General features: G+C 42.2%; 1 protein-coding gene across 1 annotated transcript in view; it reads left to right on the forward strand.

The window, feature by feature from the left end:
- ADGRE3 (adhesion G protein-coupled receptor E3) overlaps positions 1-26,369 on the forward strand; it is a 56,633-nt gene that overhangs the window by 16,105 nt on the left and 14,159 nt on the right. Inside the window, exons 5-8 of the mRNA XM_065932045.1 lie at positions 966-1,000; positions 8,858-9,035; positions 13,862-13,978; positions 25,832-26,010. Coding sequence (XP_065788117.1) covers positions 966-1,000; positions 8,858-9,035; positions 13,862-13,978; positions 25,832-26,010 — 509 coding nt within the window. The remainder of the gene's footprint in view (positions 1-965; positions 1,001-8,857; positions 9,036-13,861; positions 13,979-25,831; positions 26,011-26,369) is intronic.

A 26,369-nucleotide genomic window follows, 5' to 3' on the forward strand; every position in this document is an offset into this window, starting at 1 on the left:
AATTATTCCAAGGATTAAATGAAATAATGCCTGTGAAGAGGCATTCAGCAAGTGGTAACTGTGATTTTTGTGCATGGTGCATTTTTCTGCCAGATGCATCCACATCTTCAAGAGACAATATAACAGAATGGTTAAGAATACTTTCCAGGTGGACTTTCATGGTAGTCCAATGGTTAAGAATCTTCCTGCCAAAAAAAAAAAAAAAATGAATCTTCCTGCCAATGCAAGGGACATGGGTTCAATCCCTGGTTGGAGAACTAAGATCCCACACGCAACAACCACAAGTTCTAATGCTGCAACTAAAAAGATCCCACATGCTGCAAGGAATTTCAAAGATCCTGCATGCCACAACCAAGACCTAGTGCAGCCAAATAAATAAATAAATACTTATTTTCAAAAATAGCTGATGGTTATAAACTGACATTCCTGTCTCAGTTATAATTCCCAGCCAGACTGACTTTTAAAACCTAAAGCATCTAGTCTTCTGTTTGCTCAACCATTTCATTTATAATGGTCAGCCAGAGCCAGATCTGAATGAAAGAGTTTGGAGCTTACAATTTTCTGCTTCCTCTATGCCATGGTATCTCTACTACAGCAATATTGACACTTGGGGTCCCAAAATTATTTGTGGTCAGAAGCTGTCCTCTGCATTAAAGGGCATTGAGCAGCATCCACCCACTAGATCCCAGTAGCATCCCCACTCAAGGTCATGAGTGACCTCCAGAAATGTCTCTAGCCATTGCCAATGTCCCCAGGAGGCAAAATCACCTGAAGTTGAAAAAACTGCTCTCCACGACAACAAGGAAATGGGATTCTGATCCCCCTAAAGAGCAAATGAACTCATCAGAGAACATGAAGTATATGATTTCAGCCCTTCTAGATGCAAAGTTACCCACCTTACCTGCTGACTTCTCCACACTTTCACTCTTGGTTCCAACAGTAATTTCTCTTGATGTCTTTTTCAGAAATCACCCCCAAGACAACCAATGGCACAAAAGAGGTGAGTGGAAGATGAGTCCTGGAACCTAGACAGATAACAAATATTTACAAATCTCAAAGTTAGGAAATGGAGGTGAATACTATATATGTGTGCTATATGTCATATATCATATGCATGATAATATAAAATACCTGATATGATTATGACAAATATTGTAATATATGCTAATTGTGACATATGTTTATTAACCTATTATATTTTGATATATAATATGTGTTGTATAACTGTGATATATACATATATATATCACTATGTTTATCACTATATATCTCACTATAGAGATAAATGATAGGTCAATACATTATACATGTATATATGGGTGTGTGTGTATGAGTGTGGGTGTGTGTGTGAGTATGTGTGTGTGCACTACCCCCTGAAGACAGGATCTATCCCAGACAAAGAAAGACACTAAGTAAGACTGTATTAGGATTCAATGAGCTGCTGCAACAAAGAGACCCAAATATCCAATGGCTTTAAAACCATGGATCTTTATTACTTTCTGAGGTATTAGTCCAGAGGTGAGCAGTTCAGGCTGGTGAAGGAATTCTGCTCCATGAGGTCATTTGGGTACCCACGTTCTTTCCATATTGCTGCTCCACCATCCCCTGGCATCTTGTCCTCAGCTGCATAGTCAAAGCTGGGTGGCTGCAATGCTGCATTCATACTGATGGGTGGAAGGGAGGGGAAATCCAGGGCAAGCTGTCTGGTGTACAGGTGAAGGGGGAGAGTGGAGAGAGGGCCTCTCTCCTCATCTACTCACTATATAAAGTGCTAATAGGGTCAGGAGAACTTCTTTGGAGACATGTCTTAAGGTGACAATCCAGAAGTTGCATATATCACAGTGAAACCTAGCTGAAAGGAAGCTGGGACAATGCTATCTATGATTGTGTGGCACAGCCCGGATAAAATTTGAGAAATTTATTTAACTATTAAAAATAGAAGGATGGAACTTCCCTGGTGGTCCAGTGGTTAAGAGTCCACCTGCCAATGTAGGAAACACGGGTTCTATCCCTGGTCTGGGAATATTCCACATGCTGTGGGACAACTAAGCTTGCATGCCTTAGAGCCCATTCTCTGCAGCAAGAGAAGTGACCCCAATGAGAAGCCCGCACACCGAAACTAGAGTGTAGCCCCCCACTTGCTACAACTAGAGAAAGCCCAGGTCAGCAATGAAGACCTAGTACAGCAAAAAAAAAAAAAAACCACACACAGGAAGAGGAAATGGATATTGTAGGACAATTAAGAGAGACCGAGAAAATGATTATAGGTAGTAATCATTAGTGTCTGTAAACTGACTCTGAACTTTAACAAAAAGAATGATGCATGCCTCTGAGCATCTATTGTCTAACAGACTGAACTCATCCCTCCCTCTCACCACTCCCCACCTTCACCTTTCTCTACTCCCAAGGGACTCTTCATGCCTTGCCTTCCCAAGCTCCAGGTCTCAGATAAACACCTTTCTCTCTACCTAAAACTGCTTTTCCAGTTCCTCACCTGGCTGCTTCCTTCCACTCTTCTTTACTCAAGACCCAATTCAGGTGTCACCTCCTTCCGGATGGCCTCCATCACTCCCTCCATCTGAGTTAATATCCCCCCAGTATGTTCTTATTTATTTATTTATTTGGCTGCACTGGCAGGAAATGGCAACCCACTCCAGTATTCTTGCCTGGAAAATTCCATGGACAGAGGAGGCTAACAGGCCACAGTTCATGGGGTCACAAAGAGTCAGATAGAACTAAGCAGCTGAGCACACACACCCTGGGTCTTAGTTGCAGCCGCTGGGATCTTTAGTGGTGGTGTGTGAAGTCTTAGTTGAGAGAATTCTTAGTTGCAGCATGTGGGATCTAATTCCCTAATCAAGGATCAAACCCAGGCCCCCTGTACTGGGTGAGCAGTCTTAGCCACTGGACCACCAGGGAAGTCCCCACCAGACTATGCTCTTATGATGGGGATTTCAAATCCTAATACCACAGTGGCAAGCGACTGGGGCAAGATGATGACCTCACAGCATTAGGGTTCTCCAGAGAAACAGAACCAATAGGAGATAAGCTATAAAGAGACCTGTTATAAGGAATTGGCTGACAGGTCCCAAAATCTGCAGTCAACAAGCTGGAGACCCAGAAGAGTTGATGATGTAGTTCCAGTTTGAATCCAGAGGTCTGAGACCAACCCAGGAAGAGCTGATGTTTCAGTCTGAGTTAGAAGGAAAACAACAAAGTCCCGAAATCGGGTCATTTGTAGAGATGCGGATGGGCTTAAAAAGAGTCCGTCACACAGAGTGAAGTAAGTCAGAAAGAGCAAAACAAATATTCATGTATTATATATGGAATCTTTTTTTTTTTTAAATGGTACCGATGAATCTATTTTCAGGGCAGGAATAGAGACACAAATGTAGAGAACAGATGTTGGGACATAGAGGGGTAAGGGGAGGGTGGGATGAATTGGGAGATTAGGTTTGACATAGATACACTACCATGTGTAAAATAGATAGCTAGTGGGAAGTTGCTCAATAGCACAGGGAGCTCAGCTTGGTGCCCTGGGATAACCTAGAGGTAGGTTGGATGGGGGAGGGAGGTTCAAGAGGGAAAGGATATTTGTTAGAAATAGCGGATTCACTTCATTGCACAGCAGCAGCTAACAACATTGTAAAGCAGTCACACTCCAATAAAATTTAAAAACAATGTTCAATTAAAATAAATAAATATATAAAAATAAATAAATAAATAATTTTTTTTTTTAATAAAGCTAAAAATCAATGTCCCAGCTCAAGCCTGGCACAGGAGGAAATTCCCTCGTACTCAGACTTCTTGTTCTAATCAGACCCCCAACTGACTGGATGAGCCCCAACCTCATCAGGAAGGGAAATCAACTTTACTTCCTCCATCCATTCAGATGTTCATTTCATGTCAGACCCAGAATGATGCTTGGCCGAACATCCAGGTAACTCCATGACTCAGTCTAGCTGACACAAAATTAACCATCACACTTTTTTTTTTTACTATCACACTTTTTAAGAAGAATTTACTCATCTTTAAGATGAGGGTAGTGATGGCACCCTTGGATAAAGAGCAAGTTAAATGAGATAACACATGTATAGTATTCAGCACAGTGCCGGGTCCAGAGTACACATTTCATCCATGTTATCTATTGTTATCTCCTCCAGACTGATGACATATAAATGGTGTGCTATCACTCATTAGACAGTGAGCTTCTTGGGGAAGGGAATCAGACCAAGCCAGCTTTGGGAGTTCAACATCTGTTCATTGCAGTAATGAACAAATAATCGTGTTATCAAAAGGAGCATTTCATTATAAAAGTCATTGTCAGCTTTCTCAAAAAGTTAAACATAAAATTATCAGGTGACTCTACAAATATCTGAGCTTCCCCGGTGGCTCAGACAGTAAAGCGCCTGTCTGCAATGCAGGAGACCCGGGTTCGATCCCTGGGTTGGGAAGATCCCCTGGAGAAGGAAACAGCAGCCCACTCCAGTAGTCTTGCCTGGAATATTCCTTGGACTGAGGAGGCTGGGAGGCTACAGTCCATGGGGTCTCGTAGAGTCGGACACAACTGAGTGACTTCACTTTCTTTCACTTTCTACAATCCTACTTCTAGGAATATACCCAAGAGAATTGAAAGCAGGGACGCAAACATGTACCTGGACAAAAGTAGAACTCAAAAAGATATACACATCCCTATATTCATAGCAGAACCGTTCACAATAATCGACATGATAACAACCTAAACGTCCATTGACAGATGAGCAGATAAAGAAGACGTGGTATGTGTATATAATGGAATATCACTAAGTCGCTTTAGTCGTGTCCGACTCTGCATGCCTTAGTGGACTGTAGCCCTTCAGGCTCCTCTGTCCATGGGATTCTCCAGCCAAGAATGTGGAGTGGGTTGCCATGGCTTCCTCCAGGGGATCTTCCCAACCCAGGGACTGAACCCACATCTTTTATGTCTCCTGCATTAGTAAGCAGGTTCTTTACCACTAGCATCACCTGGGAAGCCCAGTGGGATATTATTCAGGCATAAAAAAGGGTTGAAATAATGTCATTTGCAGCAACATGGATGAACCTCGAGATTATCATACTAAGTGTAGTAAGTCAGAAAGTGAAATACAAATACCATATGATGTTGCGTAGGTGAAATCTAAAATATGACACAGATGAACTTAGTTACAAAACAGAAACAGGCTCACAGACATAGAGAACAGACTTGTAATTGCCAAGGAGGGAGGGGGTAAGGGAGGATTGGATTGGGAGTTTGGGATTAGCAGATGTGAACTATTATATATAGAATAGATAAACAACAAGGTCCTACTTATAGCACAGGGAGCTATATTCAATATCCTGTGATAAACGACAATGAAAAAAATATGAAAATGTGTATATAAAACTGAATCACTTTGCTGTACAGCAGAAATTAATACAACACTGTAAATCAACTCTACTTCAATAAAATAAATTTTTAAAAAAAGAGAGAGAAAGCAGGGACCCAAATATATACTTGCACAACTATGCTCTTGGCAGTCCTATTCACAATAGCCAAAAGACAGAAACAGCCCAAATGTCCACTAATTGATGACAGGGTGAATAAAATGTGGTATACCTATACAGTAGAATATCATTCAGCCATAAAAAATGAAGTTCTGATTCCCAGCACAATATGGATGAACCTCAAAAACATTATGCTCAGTGAAAGAAGTCAGACACAAAAGATTACACGGTATATGATTCCACTTACATAAAATGTCCAAAATAGGCGAATCCAGGGAAACAGAAAGCAGATTTGTGCTTTCCAGAGGCTGGGGGAGGGGAGAATGGGAAGTAACTGTTTAATGGGTTTTATTTGGAAATGATGGAAATGTTTTAGAACTACATAGAGGTGAGGGTTATACAACATCATGGACATTCTAAATTATTACTGACTTGTATACTTCCGTGGTGGTCCAGTGGTTAGGACTCCATGCTTCCAACTGCAGGGGGTGTGGGTTTGATCCCTGCTTGGAGAACTGAGATCCCACATGCCATGTGGCCAAAAAAAAAAAAACTACTTTAAAAAAAGAATGTATTTTATGTTACATGAATTTCACTTCAAAAAAACAAAATGCATTGCCAAAGAAAGACAGGTACAAAGTCATCACTTTAGATCAGACACTAAAACAGCAATTCTGATGACCCAATACTCTGGCACCTACTCTGTACAAATGAATTTAAACCAAGAAGACTTCTGCTGCCATTTAGAAAAGAGAGAGGCGTTTCACATCAGGTATGGCTGAGGAGGGGGGCTGCCCTTTCACTAGAAAACTCAGCTCAGAATTTCCACCAACACAGGTTAGACTGAAAGAATAAACCACTAAAAGGCTTATTTGAACCTGATTCTGAAAGCCACTCCAATCCTTCTTTACATATTACTCTGCTTATAACTCTTTGGCATGATATTTTCCTATTAAAAACATCCATTTAACCCATGAACACTTACTGAGGCCCTGCCATTCACCAAAGGGGCTTCCCAAGGTGGACAGCGGTAAAGAATCCGCCTGCAATGCAGGAGAGACAGGAGATGCTGGTTCAATCCCTGGGTCAGGAAAATCCCCTGGAGGAGGGCATGGCAACCCACTGTAGTATTCTTGCCTGGAGAATCCCATGGACAGCGGAGCCTGGTGGGCTATAGTCCTTAGGGCCGCAAAGAGTCAGAAACAACTGAAGCCACATAGCACTATTCATCAGGGACCGTTCTAGGTACTGGGAAATAGCCGTGAAGACAAAAGTCCTATCCCAATGGGACTTAGTGTCTAGTACTTTGTGTGCTGTGCTTAGTTGCTCAGTCGTGTCTGACTCTTTGCAATCCCATGGACTGTAGCCCGCCAGGCTCCTCAGTCCATGGGGATTCTCCAGGCAAGAATACTGGAATGGGTTGCCATGCCCTCCTCCAGAGGATCTTCCCGACCCAGGGATCGAACCCACGTCTCCCACATTACAGGCAGATTCTTTACCATCTGAACCACTAGGGAAGCCTATGAATACAGGAGAGGGTAGTCAATCCCTTCTCAAGGGGATCTTCCCACACAGGAATCAAACTGGGGTCTCCTGCATTGCCGGCAGAGTCTTTACCAGCTGAGCTACCAAGAAAGCCCTCTAGTACTTTAACACACCACAAATCCCTTAGAAGCTTGTTAAAGTGCAGGTTTGGATTCAGAATGTGTGGACTGGGACCTAAGAGTCTGAATTCTTAATAAGCTCTCATGTGATGCTGATACTGCTTGTCCAGGGCCTATACTTTAAGTAAAAGCATGTAGAGATCAACATAAAAATAATTGTTCAAATCACACATGCTACACTTTTTATTGAAGTAGAGTTTTTTTTTAATTAGAGTGTAATCGCTTTACAATGTTGTGTTAGTTCTGTTGTACAACAGTTTGAATCAGCTGTGAGTGCACGTATATCCCCTCCCTCTTGAGCTTCCCCCATACCGCCCCCATCCCGCCCCTCTAGGTCATCACAGGGCACCAAGCTGAGCCCCCTGTTTTACCCGGCACCTTCCCACTAGCCATCTACTTTATACGGGGTAGGTCATACCTATCAGGGCTACTCTTGCAATTTGACGTACAGTTGTTTTACTGTTTCAGGTGTACGGCAAAGTGATTCTGTTACATGTAATCTTTTTCAGATTTTTTCCATTGTAAGTTATTACAAGATATGGGAATATAGATTCCTGTGCTATACCATAGGTCTCTGTTGTTTATCTATTTTATATATAGTAGTCTATATCTGTTAACCCCAAATTCCTAATTAATCCTTCCCTGCACTTTTTCTCTATGGTAACCATAAATTTGTTTTCTATAACAACAGTTTTAAAATTTCACCTTGACCCTTCAGTCTTCTTCAGTCACTGGCCCATCTTTTTTGCTGTTCTTCATAGAACCACTATATTGTATGGCTGAAACTAATATAATATTGTAAATCAACTATACTTTGGTAAATCAGTAAGATGGATAGATGGATAAAATGAGTTTAATATAGCTTTTAAAAAAACAATACATTTCTTGATATAAAAAGGCAAGTTAGAGCTCCTTCTGAGCTATGATACTACTAAATATTTTCTCAACTTTGGCCCTATTGACATTTGAGATTGGGTCGTTCTCTGCTGTGAGGTTGTCACATGCATTATAGGATGTTGAGTAGCATCTCTGGCCTAATTATCAGTAGAACCAGCACTCTGCAGCAGTGACAATCCAAATGTCTTCCCATCCGGGGAATCAAAATCGCCCCCAGTTGAGAACCACTGGTCTATTTCTAGAAATCCTACCACTTCCTTGTTGGTAAAAGATGCTTATAATAACTAACACTTAAATGATGTTTGAGCTTCCCTGGTGGCTCAGTGGTAAAGAATCTGCCTTCAGTGCAAGAGACCCAGGTCTAATCTCTGGATCAGGAAGATCCCCTGGAGAAGGAAATAACAACCCACTCCAGTATTCTTGCTTGGAGAATCCCATGGACAGAGGATCCTTGTGGGCTACAGTTCATGGGTCACAAAGAGTCAGACACAGCTGAGTGACTGATGCTTCTATGATGTTTACCAGGCTAACACTGTTCTAAAAATAAAATGTCTCTTCATTCATTTAATCTTCCCCCAAACTTTATGGGGTCTTAGTACCATCCTCATCCTAAATGGAGAACCTGAAGCACAGAGTGACTGAGTGACTTTCCCAAGGTTGCACAGCCAGTGAGAGGTGGAGTCAGCATTTGAACCAGTCATCTGACCCCACCGCCTTCTTTCTTGTGTTTTCTTCTGACCCTTGGGATGTGGGACCCATCAACTGGATTTTTTTAAATTCTTTCTCTCTTCAAGATGCAACAGGTTATTGAGGATACTGAGACTCTTCTCATCAATAAGACTGGATTGCAAGATACGAGAAACATCACATCAACAGTCACAGAAATTCTCCAGAAAGTGGAATCAGATGTTCTAAACGCTGCCTTGGCAGCCCCAGACCAGGAAATCCAGAAAGTCCAAAAGAGCACTGTGGGTAAGAAGACAGTAAGATCTGAAACTCACGGGGGGTTTGTTACTAACTGAGGTCCCCATTAAGTGATGAGAGAAGCAAATAAGGACTGCGTTCATCCATTTATGGGGCTTCCTGTGTGGCGCTAGTGGTAAAGAACCCACCTGCCAATGCAGGAAACATAAGAGACATGGGTTCAATCCCTGAGTCAAGAAGATCCCCTGGAGGGGGGTATGGCAACCCACTCCAATATTCTTGCCTGGAGAATCCCCATGGATAGAGGAGCCTGGGGGGGGCTACAGTCTTTAGGGTCGCCAAGAGACGGACATGACTGAAATGACTGAACACACATGAACACATCCATTTATATAAAATTCTAGAAAATGCAAACTAATCTCTAGTGACACAGAGGGCCAAGTCAGTGAAGGGATGGAAAAGGAATGTGAGGAAATTTGGAGAAATTGTTGGCGGTGACAGAAATGTTGTCTACCTTGACTGTGATGGTGGTTTTACAGAGGTACACACTCAGTGAAACCCATGCAGTTGCACACTTTAATATGTGAGGTTTGCTGTATGTCAATTACACCTGCATAGAGCTGTTTTTAAAAATTGCCAGTGGGGGAATTCCCTGGTGGTCCAGTGGTTAGGACTTGGCAATTTCACTGCTGAGGTCTGAGCAGGTCTGGGAACTAATATTCCACAAGCCTCGTGGTGTGACCAAAAATTTTTTTAAATAAAAATAATGTTTTGCTGTTGCTCAGCACTCAGTCATGTCTGTCTCTTTGCAACCCCATGGACAGCAGCATGCCAGGCTTCCCTGTCCTTCACCATCTCCCAGAGCTTGCTCAAACTCATGTCCATTAAGTAGATAGTGAAATCCACTGAACCATCTCATCCTCTGTCATCCCCTTCTCCTCCTGCCTTCAAATCTTTCCCAGCCTCTGGGTCTTTTCTTGTGAGTCAGCTCTTCGAATCAGGTGACCAAAATATTTGAGCTTCAGCTTCAGCATCAGTCCTTCCAATGAATATTCAGGATTGATTTCCTTTAGGACTGGTAGGTTTGATCTCCTTGCAGTCCAAGGGACTCTCAAGAGTCTTCTCCAACACCACAGTTCAACTTTCTTTAAGGTCCACGCTCACATCTGTACATGACTACTGGAAAAGCCATAGCTTTGACTAGATGGACCTTTGTTGGCAAAATAATGTCTCTGCTTTTTAATATGCTGTCTAGATTTGTCATAGCTTTTCTTCCAAGGAGCAAGCGTCTTCTAATTTCATGGGTGCAGTCACCATCTGCAGTGATTTTGGAGCCCAAGAAAATTAAGTCTGTCACTGTTTCTGTTGTTTTCCCACCTATTTGCCTTGAAGGGATGGAACTGGCATGCTGCAATCCATGGGGTCACAAAGAGTCAGACACAGTTGAGCAACTGAACTGAACTGATGGGACTGGATGCCATGATCTTCGTTTTTTGAATGCTGAGTTTTAAGCCAGTGTTTTCACTCTCCTCTTTCACTTTCATCAAGAGGCTCTTTAGTTCCTCTTCACTTTCTGCCATAAGGGTGGTGTCATCTGCATATCTGAGGTTATTGATATTTCTTCCGGCAATCTTGATTCCAGCTTGTGCTTCCTCCAGCCCAGCATTTCTCATGATGTACTCTGCATATAAGTTAAATAAGCAGGGTGACAATATACAGCCTTGTCATACTCCTTTTCCAATTTGGAACCAGTCAGTTGTTCCATGTCCAGTTCTAAGCGTTGCTTCTTGACCTGCATACAGGTTTCTCAGGAGGCAGGTCAGGTGGTCTGGTATTCCCAACTCTTGGAGAATTTTCCACAGTTTGTTTTGATAATATTTAGAATTAAATAAAAACCTGCATGCTAAGTCACTTCAGTCATGTCCAACTTTTTGCAACCCCATGGCCTATAGTTCTCCAGGCTCCTCTGTCCATGGGACTCTCCAGGCAAGAATACTGGAGTGGGTTGCCATGCCCTCCTCCAGGGGAATTTCCCAACCCAGGGATCAAATCCACGTCTATCATGGCAGGTGGGTTCTTTACCACTAGTGCCACCTGGGAAGCCCAAATAAATACATGAATAAACAAAAATTGTCAGTGGTTTCTAATCCTGAGTCTGAGACTCTGGCTTAAAGGTAGTTGTTTTTTTTTTTAATGATTCAGTGCTCACAGAACTTAACAGCACATGTCACGGTGATGTGACTTAAGCCACCCCAGAAGGAACATCTTACTACATAATTTTAAAATAGAAATACATTTTTTTAAGGAACTGAAAGCAAACTTTTATTTAAAGACCTCTTCGGGTCATGGTCATTTGGACTCATGGCCTCAATTTGCTGCTCAACTCTCTGGTGACTCAGATAGTAAAGAATCTGCTGGAGACTTAGGTTCAATTCCTAGATCGAAAGACCCCATGGAGAAGGGAATGGCAACCCACTTCAGCATTCTTGCCTGGAGAATTCCATGGACAGAGGACCCTGGAGAACTATAGGTCATGTCGTCACAAAAAGTTGGACGTGACTGAGTGACTTTCACTTTTGCTAGCAGAGCTCTGACAACAGTGAAATAAATGTGCTGAATTCTTTCTAAAATAGAAATACTTTTATTAAGGAATCCCCTGGCTGTCCACTCGTTAATGCTCAACACTCTCACTGCCTTGGGCCAGGGTTCAATTCTTGGTTGGGGAACTAAGATCCCACAAGCCATGTGGCATAGCCACCCCCCAAAAAAACTTTTATTATACCTGTCATACATATTCATTATATATCCATGTGCTGCAGATATGTCAGTTAGCTTGACTGCAATAATCATTTAACTATATATATGTGTCAGACACAGCTGAGCACCTGAGCACACACACACACGCACACATGTGTCAAATCTTCATGTTGTACACCTTAAATATATATAATTTTTGTTTTTGAAAATAAAAAATGAAATACCAAGCAAAGCCAAGTATTAAATTTTTAATTAGGAAAAAACATACACAAAACTAAACTGAGACCAGCCAAATCTGCCCACAATTCAGTGATCCAATCCAATACCCATGTAGGTATATGTCTGATGAAGAGACACATATTTGTTGTGTATGTTACACATACATACGCTTGCCAAACTTGCTTTCTCACTCATTACATGGCTAACATCTTTCCATGCACATCCTATATATCATTACCTATGTTATTGTCTTCAATATTTCATATAGTTGCATTGTACATATAACTTATTTACACTATAATTTATTTCTCTATTCTGAGAAATGTGGGTTGTTAAAAACAACCCTGTGACAAAGACCATAAAAGTTTTATCTGTATCTATTCGTTAAATGTTTTCGTAGGATAAATTCATAGAAGAGGAATTGTTAGATCAAAAGGAAGAAAGCATTCTATGAACTTTTGATACATATCACTATATTGGCCTCCAAAAGTGCTGTTTACTGTGTTTTTTATTAATATCAGGTCAGAGATGCTAATGTATTTGTGTATGCCTAACTAATCATTTTGTTTTAGCAATTTTCATGATAAAATACTTCATAAAAATAATTATTCTTTATAGTTTTTAATAAAATAAAATCCAGTGCTTACACTTCTCAGGAAACCAGAATCTGGACACTTTTATTTAAAATTAGACCACATTACAAGTAATTCTTATATTTTCTGATTTGGCCAGTTCCTAATCGAGTTTTTGGTTTTGTTTTGTTTTTGGCCAAGCCATGAGTCAGTCGTGTGGAATGTTATTTCCCTGACCAGGGATCAAACCTGAAGCCCCTGCATTGAAAGGGCACAGTCTTAACCACTAGACTATTAGAGAAGTCCCCCTCATTGTTTAATTGGTGATATAAAGTACCCTTACCTCAGTGAGCTTTCATCACCTCACCTGTAAAATGAGATAGTAATGCTGCATTCAATGCACTTAGAACGAAGGCTGGTAATTGCCATAACTTTCCACTCTTTATAATTGCTTTTTTAACTTTTTTAACACACTCAAAAGGAGACATAATAAGACTATTGCACCCCTCACCTAGCTTCAATAATTTCCAACTACCTTCTGATTTTTAAGATAAATATTTTCATGATCTTATTGTTTGTTATTCTGTGACTTCATTTTTACTGGGAGCATGGTTCCCCATTATAGAGATAAGCCATAAGTTATTTAACCAATTCCTTCTTAAACTTTAGGTCATTTCTCATTTTCACCTTTAACATCTTTACTGCGATGGACTTTCTCGTAGCTAATTCTGCCCTCTTAGCCATTACTGTTTTCCAAGAATAAATTCCTAGAAACAGAATAATTGCTTCAAAGACAATGTGCTAAAGAATGCTAGTTAAGAATATGGTTTCAGGGGACTTTCCTGGCAGTCCAGTGGTTAAGACTTCACCTTCCAATGCAGGCGGTGTGAGTTCAATCCCTGGTCAGGAAACTAAGATACCACTTGCCTCTCAGCCAAAAAACAAAAACATAAAAAACAGAATCAATATTGTAACAAGTTCAATAAAGACTTTAGAAATGGTCCACAGTAAAAAAGAAATCTTTAAAAAAAGAACATATGACTCAGTCAGTTCTTACTCTTTGCACCCCACGGAGCCTGCCAGGCTTCTCTGTCATGAGATTTTCTCAGCAAGTATACAGGAGTTAGAATCCTACTTAAATTCTGAATTTCAGTTTGCTCTTCTGAAAGGTCCTTCATTGTGTTACATGAGGCTGCTATAAGATGGCAATGTATCAATGTAAGGCTCTTAGCCCAGTGCCTGGCACATTCTAGACACTCAGTAAAATTAAGCTATTAGCTTATGCACATTTTTAAAAGTAAGCTTTCCCTTTGTTTTTCTTACCAGCTGTTGAAACTCAAGTTGTCACAGACAACTGCTCCAAGAGAGTCATCCTCAAATTGAACGCCCAAGTGAACTCCATGGAAATCCATTGCAAAGATGTCATCCAGGGAGACATACAAGGTATGTGGGATGGCTGCATTCAGAATCCCTAAGACATGCAGGGCAACATCGCTGTGTGATAGTGAGGAAAATGTCCCCAGTGGGCTTCTCTCTGTTGGGTCTGTTACCCTGATGTTACTGAGCCCAGGTCCAGCTCCGTGCTGCTCAAAAGTCATTAAAGAGGCTAGGTCAGTGGAAAGGAAAGTTTGCTTTATTTGGATGCTAGTGACCGGGGAGGAGGGTCACAGCATCCAAACCAGTCCAAAGGCCAACAGCCCCCACCCCAAAAACCAGGGTGCTAGAGCTTTTCTAGACAGAGAGACAGGGCTACGTGCAGAAGCAGCAGAGTAGCTCAGACGGTCATCTTGAAATTGGTCACTGGTGGTCAGTCCTAAGCAGGTAGTCTTGGTTCCAGGGTTGATTTGTTCTGATTGACTTGAGGCCAATTCTTGGAACTGCGACAGCTTATGTCATGGCTACAATCTGGTCATCATGTAGCTAATTTCTCCATCTGGTGGGGATCTCTATAAGACAGCTCAAAGGATATGGCTCAGAATATTACCTATAGCCCTTGAGAAGGAACTAAAGGTCCTTGACTTTGCTTACTGACTAAACTCTTATCATTTGCTCTCCTTTGACTATTCTCCTTTGTTTCTTTATGTTCTCACTTCTCTGATTAAACTAATTTTTGGCTCAAGTTTTTCCACAGACAAAAGGTGGGCTGAGGACTTGGGGATCAAGGACTATAGGGTTCTGCTCCATTTCACTAAGACTGTGCCATTTGAGTCTTTCCTTTAAAAAAATTTTTTTTAATTACAAAAAAAATCTTTCTACCTAAAATGGAGGGTTTTTGTTCTTCAGCATGAAAGAGAGACTTCTTTGTAATTTAGGGGCTGTTCTATCTGATTCTTAGTTTGGGTTCCCTTAGAAGCAGTGCCTGGACAAGTGTAAGGGGAACAAGTGTGATGATTTTATATGGGAGGTGATCCCAGAAAGAATCAGTAAGTGTATTAATCAGGATTCTTCAGAGAAACAGAACCAATAGGATATGTATATGTAGAGAAAGAGAAACAGAGATAGAGAGAGAGATGGGCAGGGACAGAGAGAGATTGAAGAAGAATTTAGCTCACGTGATTGTGGAGGGCAGCAAATCTAAAATCTAGCCAACAGGCTGAAAGACCCAGGGAAAAGTTGTTGTTGCCTGAGTCCAAAAGCAGTCTCTTCCTCAGGGGGAGGTCAGTCTTTTTCTTAACACCTTCCACTGATTAGATGAGGCCCACCAACAATAGGAATTGTAATCTGCTTTATTCAAAATCTATTGATTTAAATGTTAATTTCATCTAAAAATACCCTCACAGCAATATCCAGACTGGTCTTTGACCAAATATCTGGGTCCTAAGGCCTATCCAAGTTGACTCATAAAATTAATCATCCCAACAGGGAAAACAGGCTGTAAGACAAGGAAGAAAGGGCAGCCCATACAGGGATTATTACGTTAGTGAGCACGTTACTACTGGTGGTGACTTGGGTTCAATCCCACTGAGTTTCCCCTTTCAAAAAGAGGCAGCTAGAGGACTTCCCTGGTGGTCCAATGGTTAAGATTCTGCACTTCTAATGCAGGGGGCAGGGGTTCAGTTCCTGGTCAGGAAACTAAGATCCCACATGCCACTCGACATGGTCAAAAAAAATTTTTTTTAATAATAAAAGGGACTTCCCATGTGGCCCAGTGGCTAAGACTCTGCACTCCTAATGCAGGTGACCTGGCTTCAATACCTAGTCAGGAAACTAGATCTCACACGCTGCAATGAAGATCCTGTATTCCAAAAGTAAAATAATAATAACAGTTAGGGAGAGGGAGCTGAGCTGAGCTCTTTATCCACCTGCTCTGATTCATCACTGGTTAAGAGCCCTTCTGGGGATTGCAGGCAGAAGTGAATTTCTAGGCTCTTCCAGCCTGCTCTGTGTACAGATCAAACATGTTCACTCCAGGGAAAGCTCCCAGACAGAGTCGCAGCTGCTTGCAGTAGAATCCATCAGCATGTTAAAAAAAAAAAAAAAAAAAAAAAAGTGCCAAAGGAATAAAGCCAGGGTGCCTATAGCATCTGCTACAGCCTGTGTAGAAAGAAAGAAATTGTTACTATTAACTGTCCCAGCATTGCCAGACTGTCTGATTTTTCAAGAGAAACCAAAATTTGGGTTGTCTGCATGAACACCTCCAATATTTTTTTAATTTGGCAGGAAGACTTCTGTTATATCTGCCATATGTTACAATTGCTGTAGCACAATAAATGACAGTCTTAAAATCCAATTACATGAATGTGGGGCCTGTACAGACAGCTGGTCTGTGATATCGCCCAAAGTTCCAAAGTAAAGATGATAAAACTTAGACAAGGAAGCACATGCTGAACTGAGAAAGTCTCATGTGGCAATTAGCTTCTCACTTCCTCTCCTCCCCCAAGAAGATAAAGAACATGAATCTGCCTTCATTGGAGGATGGGCCAGGAGGAGAATGGGAGCCAAATTCCATCCATGTGATTTCACGCTTGCACGCTCACCAGGCTCCCCCATTACTCACGGTGTGGAGAGGAGCCTGAAAGCTTTATGGTGCAGGTCAAACCAAACTTATCTACAATCCAGTTTGTTCCTTGGTCACATTCTGAGGTACTAGGGGTTAGGATGTCAACAATTTTTTTTTTATCAGAATATAATTGTTTTACAAGGTTGTGTACCTCATGAACCAGCTGCATACATATATCCCCTGCCACCGGAGCCTCCCTCCCACCACCCCTCATCCCACCCGTCTCGGTCATCACAGAGCCCTGAGCTGAGCTTCCTGTGCTGTAAGGCAGCTTCGCACTAGTTATCCAAATGGTGATGTGTACATTTCAATGCTATTCTCTCAGCTTGTCGCTCCTCTCCTTCATGTGTTCACAAGTCTATTCTCTGTCTGTGCCTCTATTCCTGCCCTGCAAAATGGTTCATCTGCTCCGTTTTTCTAGACTTCATATATATGCTTTAATATGCAATATTTGTTTTTCTCTTTCTGACGTACCTCACTTTGTATGACAGGCTCTAGTTTCATCTACAAAGAGATATCACCTCACATGGGCCAGAATGGCCATAATCAAAAAAATCTACAAACAATAGATGCTGGAGAGAGTGTGGAGAAAAGGGAACCCTCTTACACTATTGGTGGTAATGTAAATTGGTACAGACACTGTGGAGAACGGTATGGAGATTCCTTAAAAAAACTAAACAGAGAAGTGTCAACTGACCCAGCAATTCCACGACTGGACATAGACACTGAGAAAACCATAACTGAACATTCGAATTTGAGGAGAACAGAACTCAGTCCATAACAACTGTCTAGGCTGAATTGTTTATATGAACTGCAGACCTCATAATGTGAATGCATGTGCCTCGGGGAGCACCTGGCGTGCATTCGTGCATGCTCAGTGGTGTCTCTGTGTGACCCCATAGACTGTAGCCCACAAGTCTCCTCTGTCCATGGAATTCCTAGGCAAGAATACTGGAGTAGGTTGCCATTTCCTCCTCCAGGGGTTCTTCCTGGACCAGGGTTAAAATCTGCATCTCCTGCATTGGCAGGCAGATTCTTTACCACTGAGCCACCGGGGAAGAACCATAGGCATGCCCAGCAGCAGGCTATTTATCTTTCCCTAATGACCCTTGTGGTCTCATCTCGGAGCATTGCACTGGCTGTCCCTCTGCGAGTAATGTTAACCAACATTCCACAGGGTGGGCTTTTATTCTTTAGACACAGCTCAACTTTTTCCTCCTCCATGACGCCTCCCGGGACTGCCTATTTCCACCGCAGCACTAGAGTCAGGCTTTCCCTCTCCTGTGCCGCTGCAGCACTTTGAACCTACCTTATCCCGGCATCTAATGTGTTAACATCTGTTCCTCAACATGTCCCCTCCCCCCCATCCCCCCCACTGCCATACCTTCAGGGTAAAAACCAAGAATTCTTTCTCTGTGCAGTCCTTTACCAGCAGAGAATCGGAGAACAGAAATGTTCATCGAATTAAATCCACATCTAGGTTGAGGACCGAAAGAGAGAAAAGAGAGAAAAGAACGCATTGATGGGTTCATGATGAACTCGTAAAGGGACATTTTTCTGTCCCTCGGGTTCTGTCATGGACTGGATCATTCTTCATTGTAGGGAGTCATCCTGTGACCTGTAGGATGTTAAACAACATCCCTGGCCTTTATCCACTAGACGCCTATAGCAGTTCCCCAGTTGTGCCCACCAAAAATTCCTCCAGACGCCACCCAGTGTCAGCTGAGGTAAGAGGGCAGGATAGCCTGCAGTTGAGAACCTCCAGTCTAAAGCAATCTTGTAATTTATCTCCAAAAGGTGGATAATTTTAATACCAGAAGGGATCCTATTAAGTTACACCATGACACCAGGTATAAACTGGGACTGTCACAGGTAACCCAAGACATACAATCACATGATTCCTCTCTCTATAAACTATCTCAGAGAAAAAACCCTGGCCACAGAGGTCAACCTTGGAAACCTCAATAGCCATTCCTTTCTTTTCTACTTGTGATTTACTCTTACACCAGAATATTTCAGCTCAAAAATAAGCAATTTTCCGAGCATCAGATCAGGTAGCCTGATCACCTGCTGATGCCTTCCAACCACCCACCGCTGTTTCTGATGAACAGAAACTGCCATCAACTCAGAAGCAGAAGTGAATCTCTTACTTCTCATCCCTCGAGAGAAGCCAGAAAAACCTGGTCAGAGACACCTGCTCAGGGATTTCTTCCAGTAGGATGAATCACAAAACTTGTTTCTTATCATTGTTCAGTCGCTAAGTTGCGCTCTTTGTGACCCCCATGGACTGCAGCCCGCCAGGCTCCTCTGTCCATGGGATTTCCCAGGCACGTATACTGGAGTGGGTTGTCACCTCCTCCTCCAGAAGATCTTCCTGGACCAGGGATCGAACCCGCGTCTCTTGCATTAGCAGGTGAATTCTTTGCCTCTGAGCCACCTGGGAACCTCACAGCTAGTATGTGACAAAGATGGAGTTTGAATCCAGAAACACGATTCTTCTCTCTAGGTCCTTAACCACTCATTATATATGACCTGTTTGTCGTGGGTACTTCTCAGCAGCTACAATAGTGAATTCTTACTGACATGGGAATATTGACAAGTTCGTTAACATCTTATCGCATATGTGTGTATACATATACATACATACAATTGATATATAGTATATGTGTGTATATACATTATATGTTGTGCTGTGTGTTTAATTGCTCAGTCATGTCTGATTCTGCACCCCCATGGGCTGTAGCCCTCCAGGCTCCCCTGTCCATGGGAATTCTCCAGGCAAGAATACTGGAGTAGGTTGCCATGCCCTTCTCCAGGGGATCTTCCCAACCCAGGGATCAAACCTAGGTCTCCTACATTGCAGGAGGATTCTTTACCAGCTAAGCTACCAGAGAAGCCCATGTTATATGCTAGGCTGTCATGAAATATCAGACTGGTGACTTAAACAAGAGAAATTTATTTTCCCACAGTTGTAGAGGCTGGAGATACAAGATGAAGATGCTGGCAAGACTGGTTTCTCTGGAGGCCTCTGTCCTTGGCTTGAACATGGCCATCTTCACACTGTCCTCATACGGCCTTTCCTCTGTGTGCGTATGTCCCTAGTCTCTCTTCATGTGTCCAAATTTCCCCTTCTAAGGACACCAGGCAGACTGGATAAGGCCCACCCCAACAGTCTCGTTTTAACTTCATCACCTCTTTGAAAGCCCTATCTTCGAATGGTCACATTGGGAAGTACCATTAAGACTTCAACATGTGAATTTTGGAGAGGAGCACAACTGAGCCCATTACACTATTGATATACAATATGTCCACTACATATAAACCTTCAAGGTGGGAACCTGCACTCCATCAACATCAGGCACAAGTGAAACCGCAGCTTTCCCTCCGACTCCTGTTGCTGACGCTCCTTCTGCTGCATCATCTCACTTGCTCTCCCTCCTCCAGTCAATAACTCTTGTTGCCTGTTCCCTCGATGCCAGCCACTGCGTGTCACCTACTGTACTGTGCTACACTGCTTTTCGAGGTAACATACTGTAAGATTTAAAATGTTTCCTTTATTTTCTGTGTTTGTTTTTTATGTTTTACTCATGTAAAAAGTATTAGAAACTCATTACAGTATGATGCAGCTGATCGTGTTAGTTGGGTACCTAGGCTAATCTTGTTGGACTTAGGAACAAATCGGACTTGCAAACATGCTCTCAGAACAGAACTCATTTATATGTAGGGGCTTACTGTTAGTCACGTGCATGCCTTAATATGTAATAAAATTATAAATGTGCGATATAAACACATCATGTGCCTATATATTTTTAGCCTATCAAACTGTGTTAAATTATGCCATTCCATTGCTTAAGTGAGTGAATGAGTGAAGTCGCTCGGCCGTGTCCAATTCTTTGCGACCCCATGGGCTGTAGCCTACCAGGCTCCTCCCTCCATGGGATTCTCCAGGCAGGAGTACTGGAGTGGGTTGCCATTTCCTTCTCCTCCAAAAGTTCTCCCACTGGCTTAAAATAAAAGCAAAATTCTCCCCAAGGCCCTACAAGATCAACCCCCACCATGCACTCACTTCCTCCCACTGTCCCCCTCACTCACTCTGCTTCAACTATACTGGCCTCCTTGCTGATTCCTGAGCAGGTGGGCAGTCATGTCTCTGGGGGTTTTTCCTCTGCTATTTTCTCCTCCTAGAGCACTCTCCTCTCAGATATCCTCCTTCCTTCCACCCTGCTGTCTGAAAACTCTAAAATAGCATCCTCCACCTCTCGCTGTCCCCTAGCATGAGTGCTAAAGTCATTTCAATCCTGTCTGACTCTTTGCAATCCTGTCTGACCCCATAGACTGTAGCCCACCAGGCTCCTCTGTCCATGGGATTTTCCAGGCAAGAATAATGGAGTGGATTGTCATGTCCTCCTCCAGGGGATCTTCCTGACCCAGGGTTCAAACCCACGCCTCCTGCACTGGCAGGCAGCTTCTTTACCATTAGGGCCACCTAGGAAGCCCCACTGTCCCCTACTTCAGTTAATTTTCTCCATAGAATTGAGCACCAATCCTATATCAGAGCAAGGTGTCTCTGATATATCCCTTTGTTGAGTGGGCTCCGAACACTTGGAAATGAGTTGTCCAAGGAGACCTGTGCTTGGACAGCAAGAGACTCTATTGGAAAGTGGTCCCCAGGCAGAGAGCAGCAGGAAAACTGCTTTGCCACATGGCTCAGTCTCAGGTTTTATGCTAATGCAATTAGTTTCTAGGTTGTCTCTGGTCCGTCATCATCCTTGGCCCATAGTCTGAGTCAGGGTCCTTCCTGGTGGCCCAAGCAACTCTCAGCCAAGATGGATTCCAGTGCAAAGGATTCTGGGAGGATGGTTGTCTCCTCCCTCTTTTGGCCCCTCCCAAATTCTCCTGGTTAGTTTTCGGGTGGCAGTACCAAGTTCTTCATTGGGACCTCCTGTTGTGAGATAACTCACCCAAGTGGTTATCATCATGCCTGGCCAAGGTGGGGGGTTTCAGTCGATGATTATCTAACAGCTTTATTTGCTTGTTTATGTTTCCTGCACAAGAAAGTAAGATCCATAAGAGAAGAAATTCAGGCTATTTTGTCCCCCACTGTATTCCCAGAATAATGTCTGGACACAGTAGGCACTGAAAAAAAAAACGTAGATAGGTAGATAGATAGATAGATAGAGGGCTTCCCCGATGGCTCAGCAGGTAAAGAATCTGCCTGCAATGCAGGAGATGCAGGTTCAATCCCAGGGTGGGGAAGAGCCCCTGGAGGAGGAAATGGGAATTCACTCCAGTAGTCTTGCCTGGGAAATCCCATGGACAGAGCAGCCTGGCAGGTTACAACCCGTAGGGTCGCAAAAAGTCGGACACAACAGAGCGAGTAAGCACATAAGTAATGATTTCCATATATGTTATCTATATCTGGTTTATACTATATAATATATACCAGTTCAGTTCAGTCGCTCAGTCATGTAAGACTCTGAAACCCCATGGACTGCACAGCACACCAGACTTCCCCATCCAGCACTAACTCTCAGAGCTTGCTCAAATTCATGTCCATTGAGTCAGTGATGCCATCCAACCATCTCATCCTCTGTTGTCCCCTTCTCCTCCTATAACTTTATTATATATATATATATATATATATATATATATATGGAAAAGAAATATATCTAAAGAGATAGAAATTCTTGTACCAACTACAAATGGATTTCCTTGGGTCCAGCCTCAACATTTTGTTTCATCCAAAAGAAACACAAAACCAGTTCTAAAGGTCTTACAAAACAAGTTAGTCATTACTTAAGTCTTCAAGAGACAGCAGAGGAAGTGGAATGATATCACACAAGATTTACCCAATTTCCTTTTATAGCTGTCCTTTAGTCTCCAAGAGGGATTGGTTCCTGGACCCTTCAGACATGAAAATCCACGAACGCTCAAGTCCATATATAAAACGGTATATCAACAGTATGTGATATAGACGTGCATATAACCTTATGCACATGCTCCCTTATACTTTAAATCATCTCTAGATTATTTATAATACCTAATAAAATGCAAAAGCTAAGAAAATAGTTGCGGAAGCAAAGCAAATTCAAGTTTTGCTTTCTGAGACTTTCTTGAATTTTTTAATATTTATTTATTTATCTGGCTCCACCGGGTCTTAGTTGCAGCATGTGGGATCTAGTTCCCTGACCAGGGATTGAACCTGGGCCCCCTGCTTTGGGAGCACAGTCTTAGCTACTGAACCACCAAAGAAGTCCCTGGGATTTTTAAAAATATTTTCAATTCATGGTTCATAGAATCTGCGGATACAGAACCTGCAGATATAGAGGGTTAACTTTACTTTCTTTTTCCTCCTTATGGCTGACCCAGTCTCTTTCCTCTCTTCCTCCTTCAAAATTCCACCTGCCTCTTCTCTGCCCCCTCCTCCCAACTTTTATACAGTTCATGGAGTTCATGGGATAAGAATACTGGAGTGGATTGCCATTTCCTCCTCCAGATAGTGGAGATAGTGGAGGACAGAGGAGCTTGGAGTGCTGCAGTCCATGGGGTCGCAAAGAGTCAGACAGCACTCAGCAGCTGAAAAACAACAATGACACAACTTTTTTTTTTTAATTGAAGTATAATTGCTTTACAGTATCGCATTGGTTTCTACCAAATATCAACAGGAATCAGCCATTGACAACCCAACTTTTATATCTTTTTCTCCTAAGTGTAGATTCGTGTCCTTTCTTATGTAAATCACTTTAGCCTCTCTTAGTTTTTCCAGTTTCTCTTGTCCCTCCAGTTTTACCCTATTCAATAAAACAAAGGATTCAGGGCCAGAAGTACAAAGTGTGCCTCAGAATATGAGAAGAGACACTGAAAGTCTTTTATTTTGACCCTCATATATGTGAGTAAGTGTGCCTATGTGTGTGTATATACGTTTGTGTTTTTGTGTGTGTATGTGTATACACCTATATACCTTTTTCAAAGAAATAAATAATGAAAAGGTAAATAGCATTCTCAAATATAAATGAAGGTACATCAAAGATCATATGAACTCATGGGACGTCCCTGGTGGGCCAGCAGTTAAGACTTCGTCTTCCAGTGCAGGGGGTGCAGATTCAATCCTTGGTCTGGGAGCTGAGATCCCATGTGCCCTGGGATGGCCAAAAAACCAAAACATAAAAAACAGAAGCAATATTGTAACAAATTCAATAAAGACTTTTTCAAAGTCATGAAAAAGATTACATCAGCTCATTAATTGATGAGGGAATCTATGAAATGTTAAAACATGCTCAGAGGCAATTCAAAGAGCAGATACACATGTACACAAACATATTCCTATATAAATCAGTCACAAATTCTGAAATGATATGCTAACTGATGCAAAAGCTGGTTAATATTCTACAGGGCAATACTACAATGCAATGTTCAGAATTATATTTTCTATAACAGAAAACTACATATCTACCAGACAAAATGCATCTTTTTCTAGGGAAAGAACCATTTCCACTACTATCAAGTTTCTACCTGTTATCTTCCACGCCTACAGAGTTGTGAAATTGCTTGGCAATAGAAAGTCCATAAAAGGTGAATCACAATGCCCCTTAGAATCAGATAATCCTTGATACTCAGCTCTCCATAGAAGGAAACTCGGTCACATTGTTACTGAGTCCAGGCTCACTCTGCTTACCACACAACCAGCCAATAAATTTGAGAGATGAGGTGTTGGGGCAAGGAAAATGACTTTATTTGAAAGCTGGTTTATTGAGAAAATGGTACACTAATGTCTCAAAATAACTATCTTATTGGGGTCTAGATGCCAGGCTCTTTTATAGAAAAGAGATGTGGGGCGGGGGCTAAGGAAGCAAAGTAAAAAGCCCACTGCAAGTGTGTGTGCTCAGTCCAGGCTCCTCTGTCCATGGGATTTCCCAGGCAAGAATACAGAGTGGGTTGCCATGTCCTTTTTCAGGGAATCTTCCCAACCCAGGGATCAAAGCAATGTCTCCTGCATTGCAGGCAGAGTCTTTTACCACTGAGCCATCAGGGAAGCCCTAAAATGTCCGTTAATCTTGCAAATATCTCCTGGAAGATGTGTTAATTTCTTCCTTCCTGTAGCCATCTGCAGGTGGACAGGATATTGAACAAAGACACGTTAGTTTAATATTCAGGCAGTAGGGCAGGATTCCCTGAGGCAGGCCATTATGTACAAGCAGGGAACAAAAGCAACAGGAAGCAAAGATTAAAGTAACAGATCCAACCTGGAGTCAGAATTGCCTCTTCCTTGCAATGTTATCTTTTGTCCATTAACAAATCTTGGACACGTGGTGTATCTGGATACAGATATATGTATATATATAGATAGATATAGATATATATATACCTAGAAAAAAACTCCAGAACTTAAACAGCAGCTATCTCTAAGTGTGTATTTTTATAAAAATTTCACTTTCTTTTTTGTCCTTTTCTCATCAAAATTGCATCATTTATGTTTACAAGAAATAAATTGTGGCACTGTTGCAGAAACCAGGACTCAAGAAACCAAACACTACACTCGGAGAGTTGAAGAGCTCAGGCTTATTACGCCAGCGGGTCCAGAGGAGTTAACACTCCAAGCTCTGAGCCCCGAACAAAGGGGTTACAGAGTTTTTATAGACAGACTGTAATGGGCAACATTAGCTGCTAATAGGCTGGTTTAAACCAAGGGTTTTCGTGTGCTCAGGAACTGTGGTCACAATGGGCAGGGGTATGCCTGACCTGGACAGGCATGATTAAGCAGGTTTGCAGGGGCTGGGTGATTGCAAAGAGCAGGACAAGGGTGAGTGAGATAAACTCTAGTTCCTAGTATTGCCAGTCCCCACTTTCTGAGACTATGTGACCTGCACGACCTAGACTTTGCAAGGGGCAAGCTGAGTTATAGAAGCAGAAGGAGGAGGAAGTTATGTAAAATTTTAACTTTTTTCCTCTTCAGCATAGCATATAATGTGATGCTCAACATCACATTAATTGAATTCAACAAACTAAATATATATGTATTAATATGACCAAGGGCTTCCCTGGTGGCTCAGTGGTAAAGAACCCAACCTATCATGCACGAGACACAGGTTCAATCCCTGGGTCAGGAAGACCCCCCGGAGGAGGAAATGGCAACCCACTCCAGTATCCTTGCCTGGGAAATCCCATGGACAGAGGAGCCTGGTGGGCTACAGTCCATGGGGGTCACACAGAGTCAGACACAAATGAGCGACTGAGCCTGCACCACGAGTATATATATATATATGTCAATCCCAATCTCCTTTGTTCTGTTTCCTCAGGTTCTAGTGCAGTTGCCTTTATTTCATACTCTTCCCTTGGAAAGATCATAAATGCAACTTCTTTTGAAGAAATGAATGAGAAAGTTTACCTGAACTCTCAGGTAGTAAGTGCTGCTATTGGACCCAAAAAGATCACATCTCTCTCCCAGCCTGTGACTCTAAGTTTTCAGCACGTGAAGGTGGGTCAAAGCTGCGATTTGTCCTTGCTTGGGTTTCACGGATGTTAGACCAAATAATCTGCGTATACTCCCTGTCAGTGGTTCTGGACCTGCACTGTCCAGTGCCATAACCAGGAGCAAACTAGAGTTACTGAGCATTTGAAGTATGTGAGTCTGAACTGAGATTTTTGAAGGGTTAGCATTTCCAGGTTTAGAATTAGTATTTCCAGACTTTGAAGATTTTGTAAGAAAAACAATGTGTTAAGCTTCTCAATAATTTTATAGTGATTACATATATTGATTTATATTGACACATTCAGTTCAGTTCAGTTCAGTCGCTCAGTCATGTCCGACGCTTTGCAACCCCATGAACTGCAGCA

The sequence above is a fragment of the Muntiacus reevesi genome, chromosome 1 (assembly GCF_963930625.1).
Source record: "Muntiacus reevesi chromosome 1, mMunRee1.1, whole genome shotgun sequence".
NCBI lineage: Eukaryota > Metazoa > Chordata > Mammalia > Artiodactyla > Cervidae > Muntiacus > Muntiacus reevesi.